The following is a 12,463-nucleotide window of genomic DNA, read 5'->3' on the forward strand; positions in this document are numbered from 1 at the left end:
AGAAAGAATAAAGCCTTGACATTCTGAACAGTTTGAGGGGGAAAGAAGGGGTAAAAATTGAGAGCTTAATCACTTTATTCTGCAGTAGCATACACATCTCAGACTCTGGTGGGTCACCAGGCTGCAAGGTAGAGATTAAAGGCAAATTATCTGTGAAGTCAAAAATCTGATCCAACGGTATAACAAATGTAAGTACAAAGAAATCTGCATTCCTTTCAGTCTGGCACAAATAAGGTCTTTCCTATAATCAGTTATTCTGCGTAGCAAAACCACCAGTGTCTGCCTTGGTAAATGTGTAACTGCAGGCTACCCAGCTGTGCTGGGTCTGGCTAAAGGTTGTGTGTCCATCCCTGGAACTTTCTATGCAGCCGGTGTTAAGTCGGGCTCAGGACTCATTGGCCTGAGGTAACTCCTGTCAGCCCCCAGGCTGTGATGTAAAGCAGCATTGCGCAATGCCTCAGCCGTGTAGAGAGGGCAGAATTCCACCCGCAGTCCCAGCGCCAGGGGGACAGGTGTTGTGAGGAGCTCGCCTGAGGGACAACAGCACCGGAGGGGCAACAAAGGGGCAACACCCCCGGGACAGAGGCGAGTACGGCTCTTACTGGATTTGCTTTGAATTCTGCTTCTTCAACTCAGGCGTTCGTGCTTTTCCAGAGGGCTCGGGACTCTTCTTTAGCCAGATAAACCATGCTGACTTTCCACAGATGGGGCTTAGGATAAGCGCTTGGCAGTGAGAACTGCTCCTCTTGCTTCTGCTCATGGAACAAAAGCTGAACAGAGCTGGGGGCTCTGGCAATCCAGAGAGAAGTGACCACTGGGTGCCAGTGGTGCCTAATGGCACAGCCTGCCTGGGTGGCACAGGGTCACCCTCCCTGCTGTGCAGGACAGATTAAGTAATGCTTCAAAAGAATTCTGTGATGGAGAGAACAGTGTGGGAAGGGCATTCCTTCTAATTTGTGGCTTTTTGGTTTGTTTTCCTGAGCATGCCAATGTGAAAAATGCATTGAGGAGTCTAGAAATCCACTAGCACAGTAGCTAGGATAACTGTAAAAGTGAAGTTGGGAAGGCGCCTCCCAGGATAATTTTTTAACCAGTCACAAGCAATGAATGTGCTCTGTCATGCATGTCACATGCAACCAGCAGGGTTGGGGAGGTGAAGAGGGGCTGGGAGCAGAGGGGACAGCAGCATGACTGTGCTGCCCATACGTAATTTAGAGGATGAAGTGGGAGTTAATAGGAAAGAACAATTCTTGGGTGAAGGCACAGGGACAGATCCTACAGCAGATCCTCCCCTGCATGCCTCTGGAGAGCAAACAGCTTCAGGCTTGACCCACAGGCATTCAGTAGGAAGACACTTAGACATCCTGAGTGACCATCACAGCACCATAAATTCCATTTGCAAACCCAGCTGTTAGATAGGAGCCTGCAGCCTGGGAATGCAGATATCCATGTTAGCATACACGCATAGTTAGCAGGGTATGTCTAGTTACCAAGCATCTGCACATTTCAGTTTTTGTATGTGCAATAGAGTGGTGGTACTGCAAACTGGGATATTATTAGGCATGCAATTCTTGGGGACCCCTCAGGGGAAAGAATATGGTTATACATTGTAAATTAGGCTGGGAAGGGGCCAGGTCTTGAATAGCTGGATTTAAATACAAGTGCTTCCACCCTGTGTAAAGTGTTGGTGAGACAGATATTGTGTCCTCTCAAAAGGTTCAGGCTGTCAGAATTACAATACCTGACAGACTGTGTGACTCAAAAAGCCTTGGAGGAAGAAAGCAGAGAGCAGGGCTTGGGTACTGGCAAGGCTGATAGCATTTTGCCCATCCAATGAGCTCTGCAGAACTTGAAATGGGTAAAAAAGGGTGAACAAAGCTACAATAAACAAGGAATTACTAGCAGAATAAAATTACGGCTCTGAATAACAGCATTTTGGCTGATGATATGTGTTACAGATGCATAATTTTCAACACATTTCAATTTGGATTTCAAATAAACAGATAAAACATTATAGACTAGAAATCCAAGAAAGATACAGCAGAGCTATTAGTTATCAAAAAGTTTGATATAAGAAAAGAGAGAATTCTAAAAATATAAAATTTGTCTGTGGGTATAATTTGTTTGTGTATGTGTGTGTCCATGATATTCTCACTCCCAATATGCATTGCATCCTTTGTGCTAAAACGCCAGTGACATCCACGTACAGTAAAATTCTCTGCTTCTTGTCAGGAAAAACAAGAGCAGCAAGTGGTCTTTTACCTCAGGAGATGACTGCTTGCACAGCTGAGTAAAACTCAGCCTACCCCTTCTAACTCTGTATTCAGACATAGAAGGTGCAATGAAAAATTATTTCAGTGCGAGCACATTTGTATAAGGGAACCTGGAGTGTGTTTGCTTAGAAGCTAGAATGAATGTTTGCACTGGGCTATGAATGCTCTGCTAGTGCCAAGTATTTTGCTGAGTAGACATACAAAGCAGCACCATTCTATGCTGGGACCTTAAGAGAACTGGTTTCCAAACCTACTTCCTGCATAACAGCAGGCACATTGCTTAGCTTGTCTGTGTGCCAGCAAGGCTCCGTGCAGCAGTTTGCAGAGATGGCTCTGAGCAGGTCCCAGGAACAAATGTTGTTGCATTTGTTGCAAAACAAGATTTTGCAGAAGTAGCACGCTCTAGTTTGCAGACATAACCAGCATCCACAACCATTCCCACGAAAAATCCTTAGGGTACTGCATGGGTAATGGAGTGCTTACCATTTCCCACCTGCTGCCATTGAAACTGGTGTCTGTCTCACCCGGGGCTTTTTGGGGGCAGAGTCAGACCAAACACCACTAAATACTGAAATTCCCACCTTTGTAACTCCAACACAGCACTGGCATCTCACCCTCTGATGAAGAGAAACTGTACTTGAAACTGACCAGTCTCCTTTCCTCCTAATTTTTTTCTTTCAGCAGACACAGTGGAGGCAATTTTCCAACATGAATGTGGTAGCAGATTTTCTCTGCTTGCTGGCTTGCCTTACCATGGTGACTTGTGACCGGGTCTACGTCCACCCTTTCAATTTGTTTTCTTTCAATGAGAGTGACTGTGACAAGCTGGAAAAATTGGTTCAGGAGGGAAAGACTATTGTCCCTGTCTCCATTGAGTCCCAAACCACTCCTGAATATGAAGATGGCATGAATGACAACAAGTTGGAAGCCCCAAGCCTCAGCACCTGGGGGAAGGAGGAACGGAGCTACCTGAGCGACTTGGTAGTTGTCCTGGGCATGCGGTTTTACAGCGCGCTGCAGAAAGCACAGAGGGGCCAAAACGTGCTCCTGTCCCCAACCAGCCTCTACAGCTCCTTGGTGTCATTCTACCTGGGGGCCTCAAACCAGACAGCACTTGATTTGCAGGGTTTGCTGGGATTTGTTCCCCCCTCTGGAAACCCTGACTGCACTTCCACAGCAGTGGGAAGCAATTTCCTTTCCAGCCTGAGGACGATCGAAAGGCTTGTGAAGAGCGGGGATGAGGAGCTGCTCTTTTCCAAGACACTGAGCCTGTTCTCTGCCCCTGGCATAGCCCTCTTCCAGCTGTTCATGGAGCACTTGCTCCCCAGTGCTGATGCGTTCTACGCCCGAGCTGTTGACTTTGCAAATCCAGGCAAGGCAGCAAAACAAATAAATGCCTTTGTGGAGGCCAAAAGCAAGGGCCAGAGCAAGGGCTTTCTGGCAGACATGGACCCATCCGCCGAGCTGCTGTTTGCGGTGGACGTCCGCTTGGCAGGTATGAGGCAGCATTGCTCCTTTTGGGAACAGCCTTGGGGAAGGATGGGCAACATCCCTGCTCCTGGGGAGGAAGCGAGGTCACACCCGGCCAGTGGGGAAAAGGAAGGGCTCAGATGAAAGGCTGGACCTCTGCTCCCCACGACTGTGCCAGGGATCCTGCCTGCACTCTGCCATGAGCCAGCAAGGGCAACGGGGAGTGAGGAGGAGGCAGATGGCCTCTGAGAAATTTTCCTTGTCCAGGAAAGGTGTGGAAAGGTGCATGAGAAAGACTTGTGCAGCATTTCTGGCTGCAAAGGAGCTAAAAGTCTTGAGGGGCCTCTGGCAAGATTGATCAGGGTGTGGCTTTAAAGCCAAAGGAGCTGGGGGTAGCAGGGCAGAGGTACAGATACAAAAAAGGCTAAAAGATACAATGGACATGACTCCTCTTGTGGCTATTAAACACAGAATTCTGGAGGCGACATCTGGCTCAAAAAGCAACTGAACATCATCAGTTAGGGAAACAGGGCAACTTATACAAAACTAGAATAAGGCAATCCCTTCATTGCTTAGGGTCATTCCATGCTGCTGTCCCAGAAATCCCCTGCACTATGACCGAGCCTTCTCTTCTGAGGGTAGCTGCTTTCCTAGATCCTTGTGACTGAATGCAATATCAAAGACTGTACACTTCAGACAGCTTGCTACTTGAGAATGTATTTCAGAACACTTGATGTGAGCCCCAAGTTCCTGAGTGGGCCTCTACTGCTAAAGGTGGAGTTGTGGTGCCCAGGAAACCTTTTATGCCTCCATCTTCCCACCTCAAAACTGGATGTCAGGTTTTCTTTGCCTTTTATGGGTGCTGTCATTCTCTCATCTTTCTCTTCATTGTAAGATCTACCATAGATATGATACTACAAAAGTAATTGTGTTACACACTTGGGAATGGTCACAAAAGCAGTTTTTCTTTAGAAGAACCATTTTTTCCTCTTCTTCTGTATTGGAAACTTGTAATTTGTATAAGCTTAGAAACACATGTCCAAGGGTCTGCTTCACTGGGTCAGGTCTACTACCTTCTCTCTCAGAAGGTGCATTTTAAATGTTACAGTCCCCACACATGAGATGGACGAAATTGGCTCAAGAGCAAATGAATTGCACAAGCAATTATCTTCTAATAAACACAGAAGATGACTTTAGCATTTGGTTTGCCATTTGGTTGTGAAGGGGCATCCACAACAGCTGATGCTGTCATGCTCCATGTCTGTGTCCCTATAGCTGGAGAAAGGAAAAAGTACATTTTTTTCTCTGAAACACATTACATAAGCTCTGAGATGATATTAACAGCCATAGCATTGATAAAATTACAGAAATCTGTAGAAAACTACAGCAAAATATTCCAGTAGTCTCAAGCATTGTTCACTTGCACACAGTTTTCTTCCTATTTGTAGACTGGCTGCCAAGCTGGGCCTGCCATTTAGAATTCAGTGCAGAACACCAGGTGCAAGTTTCACTGAGGGCAGTAGTTTCTTTAATGCTGAAGAGGATTATCTGCCCAGCCGGGCAGCAGCATTGATCTGTGGCAGTGAGAAGATAACATGTTGAAATGCAAAGCTGCACAGAAGTAGTGCAAGGTGAGAGCAAGGCCTCTCGTAGTTGTGAATTGGGAAAGAAATTGATTTTAAGGTCTAGAAAGTGTTTGAGTATGTCCTTTTTAACCCTCTTTGGCTCAACCAATAGTTGCAGTGTTGTGCTTACAATTTTCCCCATTGCTTTGGTTTGTGAGATGGTGAAAGGTGAGACCTCAGGCAGAGCTTGTGCTGCCTTCCCTCTCCTGAGCCCTCCTGGCTGCCTAAGAGTGCTCCTGCAGCAAGGATGCACACCCTGATGGATGTGCTTCCAAACATCAGTGTACTCAAGGGACAGAGAGGAAACCAAGCAGACCCTCTGCACAGGCCTGTGAGCCCCCGGGGACTGTGTGGCAGCCTGGGAGGAAGCAGGCAACCAAGGAAGCAGAGACTTTCCTATCCCCAGGAAAGGCCACAAAGCCAACAGAAACACAGCAGCTTTAGTCACAGACCTGATGGTCACGATCCCCGTGCTGTGAGCTCAATGCCACCAGAAGGCAGATTAAAAGAGGAGACATATGACTACAATAGCTAAATATGATTTTATACAAGCAGTCCTTCTCTAAGGCACATTGTGTTCTTAAAACAACCGGCTAAGGGACAGAGGGGAGGATGGAAGGAAGAGAAGAATCAATTTCTCCTTTCTTGATCTGTTTTTCAGTGAATATTAAGCAAGCCTTCCCGCTCAAAGAGCCTCAGGAGTTCTGGGTGGATTCAAACACAAAGGTCTTGGTCCCTATGTTGTCTATCATGGGGACATTCAAGTACAAGACTGATGCCAGTGGCACTTTTTCCGTGATGGAAGTCCCCATCAGCCAGACGGCGCTGCTGGTGCTGTTGCAGCCCATCGACGGCAGCGACCTGGAGCGCCTGGAGTCCCAGCTGCCATGGCAGTCCTCAGCCTGGCTCCAGCAGCTGTCCCCAAGGTAGGGAAGGGGCATGTGCACCCTCCCATAGAAAGGATGGATGGGATGGGGTGAGTCACATGGGCCTGCCCCTCATCTGGGCTCAGATTCTGCCAGAGAGGCTTTATTGCCCTGCACAAAGAGAAACCCCTGCACAGCCAGGGGACTCACTTCAAAGGAGCTCCACTTTGGTGGGATCAGCTTTTTATCTGGGGATATTTCAAGAAAACGAGCATTCCACCCATGAAGTGGGATGATCTGGGGTTTAGCAGTAGACCCTGCGTGAAGTCTGGGTGAGTTCACACTTGGAAACAGTAACAGGCACCCACTCTGTTTGTGCCCGCACCAAGCACTTGTTGCAGTTGTTTTCACATGCCCATTCCCCAGGACTGCCCAACCACGATGCTTTCGCAGTGAACATGCACTCACTTGCCTCTCTCTCTCCTGCTCTCTGCAGAGAAATTAAATTAACAGTGCCAGCATTAACACTAGAAGACAGCTGTGATCTACAGGAGCTTCTTGCAGATATGGAACTGCCTGCACTGCTGGGGAAGGGGGCAGACTTCAGTAAGATAAGCAATGCCAGTCTAACACTTGGAAAGGTACAGTACATATCACTGGCATTAAAAAAAAAAAAAAAAGTTTCCGGTACAATTTCAGCCTCCTAAACAGAATAAATTTACCTAGAACTTAGCAGTCAGAGCCATGTAGGGGATATACTTATTAGGGGACTGAGTATTACATACAGTGTATGTTTTGGATTTAGGAGGAGAATAATGCTGGTAACACAGTTTTAGTTGTTGGCAAGCCATGGGAGGAATGAGTGAGCAGCTGTGTGGTACCTAGCTGCTGGCTGGGGTTAAACCATGACACAAGGGTAACAGGATTACAGATCAGCCCAGTGTAAAAGCAGTTATACAGCTTTTACACATTACGGACAAGTACTCCAACATCTTTTTTAAACATCTATGGAGTACAATGTGCTTCATCATTTACTCAGACTCTCATTTGTCACATCATGATTGTGCTCTGATGACTCCAGAGTTACTCATATGTTTTTCCTTACAGGTAATAAATAAAGCCTTTTTCAAACTGGCCAGTGATGGAACAGATCAGCCAGAAGATCCTGCAGCACAGAAGGAAGATGGGGTGTACCTGGATGTAACACTGAATAAGCCATTCCTTTTTGCTGTTTTTGAAAAGCAGTCAAGGGCAATGCTTTTTCTTGGCAGAGTAGTAAACCCTCTGCACGAGGATTAAATGCAAACATAGAGGATAAGAAAGGAGTGGAATGATGCATATTTCCCATCACCTTTTTCTTATTCATCAGATATTTTTGTGATGTCGTTGAGTGCTCTACTTAGCTTTGAGATGAAGCAGTTAGTGTTCAAAATACAGCTTTTTGAAAGCTAACACCTTGCAACATTTCATCCTCGTTCATCTTTTTCATGTGGCTCACATCCTTCCTCCAGCTTCCATTTTATTCTTTGTTTCTCTTTTGCTCCTAGTTCCCTTTTTGGATGCAGTGGGGCAGGGCAGTGTTTCGACACAAAGCATCAACTTGAAAAAATAGATAAGCAGCTTTTACTATAGTATTTTTATTTACTATAGAAAAGGACCTCTTCATTCTTTAAAAAGCTTTTTTAATTGTATGGTCAGTTTTGCAAGAGAGACTCCCTTTTATTTTACAGTGAAGATTTTACAACTATCCACAGAGATTTCTGCTTCATCAGCAACATTTCCCTCTAAAATGCTGCCAACAGCACAGGCAGGCTCCACTTGTCCCACTGAGACAAGATTTTTCTGCTTTGGAAGCAAAAACATGCTTAGAGGAAGTTTCTTCTTTCTGCAGCCCAGATGGATATGTTCACTTCTTAACTCTACGGAAATGCTAAAAATAGGGTTTGGTAGTATTAATGAACTGTGATGGATAAATTCTCAGAGCCTGACAGAATTATCTCTGAATTTTTGAGGAAAAAGATCCCACAAGGTCTACTCTTGCAACACAATTCCATTTCTTGGATTACTTTATAACCTATGAGGCATTTCTTACAGCCTTATAGCAGAGAAGGACATTACTGGTTAGAGTTCAATTCTGTAAACTTTAAACCCTATGTTCTTTAAAAATAGCATTAATGGCAATAATATATGTTAGTATAAATAGTGGATGTGGTGCTGCTACTTGTGAATAAAATTATTACAGTCCAGTCCAACCCTTAACAGTCATAAAAATTTGAAACATTAAAGTGGAACAACAGATTATTAGATGGCTCTTTGAAGTGAGGAATTGGGAGACAAACCTTGGTACTAAGAAAAGCCTGGAACAAGGATTTTCACCTCTCATCTCTAGATTTGTTAGCACTGATGGCACTTAAAAATAACTGCAAACCTCTTTGGCAGATCATGCAAGACATGTATCCTACAGTCCACAGCAGCTCATTAGCATCCACAGTGGCCCAAATGTGTATCTAATCTAAATGCACTAACGCCAGCAGCTTGATATCACTGATGAGGATGTGTGACACATCCCTGTAGCGTCACGGAAAATGCTGTAACATCATAAATAAAATAACCCTCAAGAATACGAGGATACAGGATCCATGTACTTACCCATTTATACTGTATGGACTCCAGATGCTCTAACATCTAAATACTGTACTTGTATTATATACAGGAGTAATTAAGTATGAATGTGCAGAGATAGAAAGATGCAAATAAACTCACTTCCAAGTTTCTTTGCCACAGTTCAGTTGGGCTTTTGTCCACAAATGAGTTCTGGCTTATTTTGTCCATAAATAAGTTCTGGGTACACAGACAAAGTTTAGGGAAAGATGCCTTTATTCACAGGTGGGGGCCACATGCTCCATGGAACTCCATATCCCTCTTCAGTGGTTACAGGCAGAAAAACAAAACAAACCCATCAAACACACTTTTCTGAAAAGAAATTTTGTGGTGGAGAGCACCTCTCCACTGACACCCTGGAGACAAAAGGAAGAAGGAAAGGGCAGAGACAGTTAACTAAAAGTAAACTGACCAGAATAAGGACTGCACAGAGAGAAGTGCGGGAGCAAATGCTACAATACCAACAAGATAAGCTGTCTGTACAGATATCCATTCTCCTACATATTCAAATGGTAAAAAACAACTGAAAAAACCAAACCCACCCACACCCAATTCCCAACTAAGTCTCTGCTTCCTCAACAATGTCTCAACAAGTCCTGAGACTTGTTTCTGACGTCAATTTTACATGTAAAAATTTTATGGCATTTTTTACTCTTCACTCTCCTCCAATTTTACCAAATTCCTCTGTCAGGCACACCTGAATGACGCACATTCCAAGCATCCTAGACACCACTTACATACTGAGATCTCAAATGCAATCTACAGCCTAATAATCTAGTGAATGAAGCACCTAAACTCAGGCTCTAAAAGGTGGAGGATTTGGAGAAAGAGAACAAAGGCAAGGATGAGCTCTTTAGGTTTCATCAAACAGCACAGTTTATCCCTGAGCATAGCAGATAATTTACTGACAGCTTAAAAAACACAACAACTTTTAAGAAATCTATGCAGTTTGCTTCCTCATCCCTCCAGTCTGACCTTGAAAATACAATGGTTGATGGAAAAAAGAGTAAATATTCCTCGAGTGGGCCAGCCAAGTACACATAGTGCTAGTTATCTTTAGACAATGAGGTTAGAACAGTCTGGTCCACTTCTGGTATAACCTACCAAGTTGAGAACCCAGTTACCACTTTAGAGGAGACATGCCACTGCTCTTTCTCTCCTCAATATTGTAAAAACCTCTTCAAGCTACATTCCTTCCAAGATTAGAAAGGCATAGCAAGTTTTCTAAAGGTTCTAGAATAGAAGAAGAAAAAGGCACAAAATCAAAACTGCATTAAGGAATAGAAAAATAGGATTAGCAGAAGACCTCTCCCATTGGAACACTTACATGGTAGATCATCTCCTCAGTGATCCACAGTGTTTGAAAATGCTAAAATTCAGTTTACCAAAGTTAATTCATACCTTTCTTTCAATGGTGTATCACACAAATTCTTGACTGATGTATTATTCCACTGAAAGAAAATTCAACCCTATTCAAGTGAACAAAAATAAAAGATGGGGAACTGACATAGAACCAGTGATAGACATTTAAAGCAATCATTGGACCATTCAGTAATTTTGATTTGCTACACATTGTTATTTCCTGCCCTGAAATTAAAGCTGGTCTTCAATGGAAAAGAACAGAATTCAGCATAAATCCTCAGAAAGTTGATGAAGACAAGTAGGAAGCGTTGTTATTGCAGGAAGATGTGGAAAATCACTTGCAACTCAAGTGCAGTCTCTCTGTGCCTTTTTGGTTTGGTACACTGTCTACATCCTTTTCCTCAGTTTTGGAGGATACAAACAAAGCTGTTCTATTTTCAACCACTAGTCTGCACAGATCTCAGAATCTGCTTCTTTGGTGACAGCAGTTACAGAAATTTAGTGGTATAGAGATGCAGACCTGCTGAAGTGAGCAGTTGCACAGTGCATTTAAAATCCTACAATCTCAGTCTCAGGCTACAACTTACACATCCATTTTATAATAAGAAAACATTGCTGAAAACAACAGTAGCTAGAACTAGGAAGATGTTTCTACTCCTGACTCTTAAGAAAATTAAGAGGTGTGGGGAGAACAAGCTTTCTGTGTTCATCTATTAGAAGCCTGGAAAAATGTAATATGTACATAAACTTCTTGTTCATAAGCAGTAAAGAGTTACATCCACTAAGTAGTGCGTGCCTAAGGCTGAGGACTTCCACATGCCTGAAGGAAACAAAACAGATCTGTCATCTGACAAGTTGGTTCACTTTGCTGTTTCCTTTTTCAGCAACTTGGGTGCTCCCTCAATTGTGTACGTGCCATGAACGGAGAAATGCTAAGCAAATTGGAAAAGCCAAATCCTGCTCTCCACTACTAAAGACTGAATGCAAGCACCACCACATGATTTTAACCAGCAGGGCTTTCCTCACTGCCTCCTTTCAAAAAATTGGTATTAGAAAAGTCATAACAGCCACTTGTCCTAATTGCTTCAAAAGCACCATGATCACATGGTTGTGTCTTCTCAACTAAAATATGATCAGTTTCCAACAGTGAGGAATGAAAGCCCTCAAACTGTGAAAGGCTTGCTCACTACAGCTTTACTTCACACTACAGCCATGTGCTACAAACTTCATGTCTCTAAGTACTTGGAAAATCTGCATAATCTGGGCATTAAGCCCCAAGCTCTCACAATATTTTAGGCAGAAATAGGTATTTTTAATTAATAATCGGGAACTAGAATGCCAGTGTTAAATTTTCACAAGGTAAAAAAAAAAATAAAAAGGTTAAAAGAAATCAAAAAACAAAACACAAACAAAACCAGGGCATTTTTTTACTTTAAAGCCTTAAATTCAACTCCTACTGTGCTCAGACTATGTTGCCTGTCCTTCATATGTGAAAGAGAAGCATCAATAGGCAGATCATCAGAAATACACCAGCCTTGAATAAATTCTAGCTTAGTGAATTGAATTTTAATTTGAAGGAAAACAGGTAGTCTGCATGTAATAACCTTTAAGTTAGATACTTGTATTAGAAATTATTTTAAACATTTAAAGTACTTTATAAGCTTTTGTCACACAGCCCTTCACACCAACATGGTCTGTGAAAAAAACCACGTCAGTTAAATGCAAACATTCAAAACCCAAACAAGAGCTAACCATATCCATGGTGAAGGAGGGCTGGTTAAGTGCAAAGCAGTAACGAGAAATAGCACAATCCTGTTCCTGCGAGTACTTTATCCCAGGAGAGCTGGAATAACATTTGGAAGTTTTTGACACCCTGTAAAGAGTTAAAGCAGACAGCTGCCTCTCTCAAACGCTGTCAAGGCCACAGACAGAACATGCCGTAAGATAAGCCACCACAGCAGGAACTCGAGATAAGTACAGAAGGGAGGAATTTGTGACAGGAAGGTGCTGATTCCAGACCTGTCAGTGGTGAGATCTGCTTAATGCATCCAGACAAAAATTCTCTGGCAAACTGTGGAGAGAAAGCAAGTGCTCATACTCATATCATTGCTCAAGAACCCCTTAAGTTATGGGAGAGATGGGGTCTGTGATCACCACCAACCCTGATGTGCCCCAGACTCATTTCTGGGGCCTCCCACCAGAGGAG

At 43.6% G+C, this 12,463-nt stretch overlaps 1 protein-coding gene across 2 annotated transcripts; it reads left to right on the forward strand.

Annotated features, from left to right (window-relative positions):
* The first annotated feature begins 475 nt into the window (after positions 1-475).
* AGT (angiotensinogen) lies at positions 476-8,858 on the forward strand. Of its 2 annotated transcripts, none has more exons than XM_041424255.1 (5): positions 476-585; positions 2,955-3,768; positions 6,030-6,294; positions 6,731-6,875; positions 7,342-8,858. In XM_041424255.1, the coding sequence occupies exons 2-5, from the start codon at positions 2,982-2,984 to the stop codon at positions 7,531-7,533; spliced, it is 1,389 nt and encodes a 462-aa protein (XP_041280189.1). In that variant the 5' UTR covers positions 476-585; positions 2,955-2,981; the 3' UTR covers positions 7,534-8,858. The 2 variants fall into 2 exon arrangements, with proteins under 2 accessions (XP_041280189.1, XP_041280199.1); XM_041424265.1 differs by having other exon boundaries at positions 542-589; positions 2,958-3,768.
* The last annotated feature ends 3,605 nt before the right edge of the window (positions 8,859-12,463 follow it).

This window comes from Onychostruthus taczanowskii, unplaced genomic scaffold (assembly GCF_017590055.1).
Source record: "Onychostruthus taczanowskii isolate IOZ18803 unplaced genomic scaffold, ASM1759005v1 scaffold111, whole genome shotgun sequence".
Taxonomy (NCBI): Eukaryota; Metazoa; Chordata; class Aves; order Passeriformes; family Passeridae; genus Onychostruthus; species Onychostruthus taczanowskii.

Bases quoted from the DNA above. Each gene is read 5' to 3' on its own strand.
- AGT (XM_041424255.1), top strand. From the start codon at position 2,982: ATGAATGTGGTAGCAGATTTTCTCTGCTTGCTGGCTTGCCTTACCATG. The intron at 3,769-6,029 runs GTATGAGGCAGC...TCTGTTTTTCAG, and splicing joins GGTGGACGTCCGCTTGGCAG to TGAATATTAAGCAAGCCTTC. The intron at 6,295-6,730 runs GTAGGGAAGGGG...TGCTCTCTGCAG, and splicing joins CTCCAGCAGCTGTCCCCAAG to AGAAATTAAATTAACAGTGC.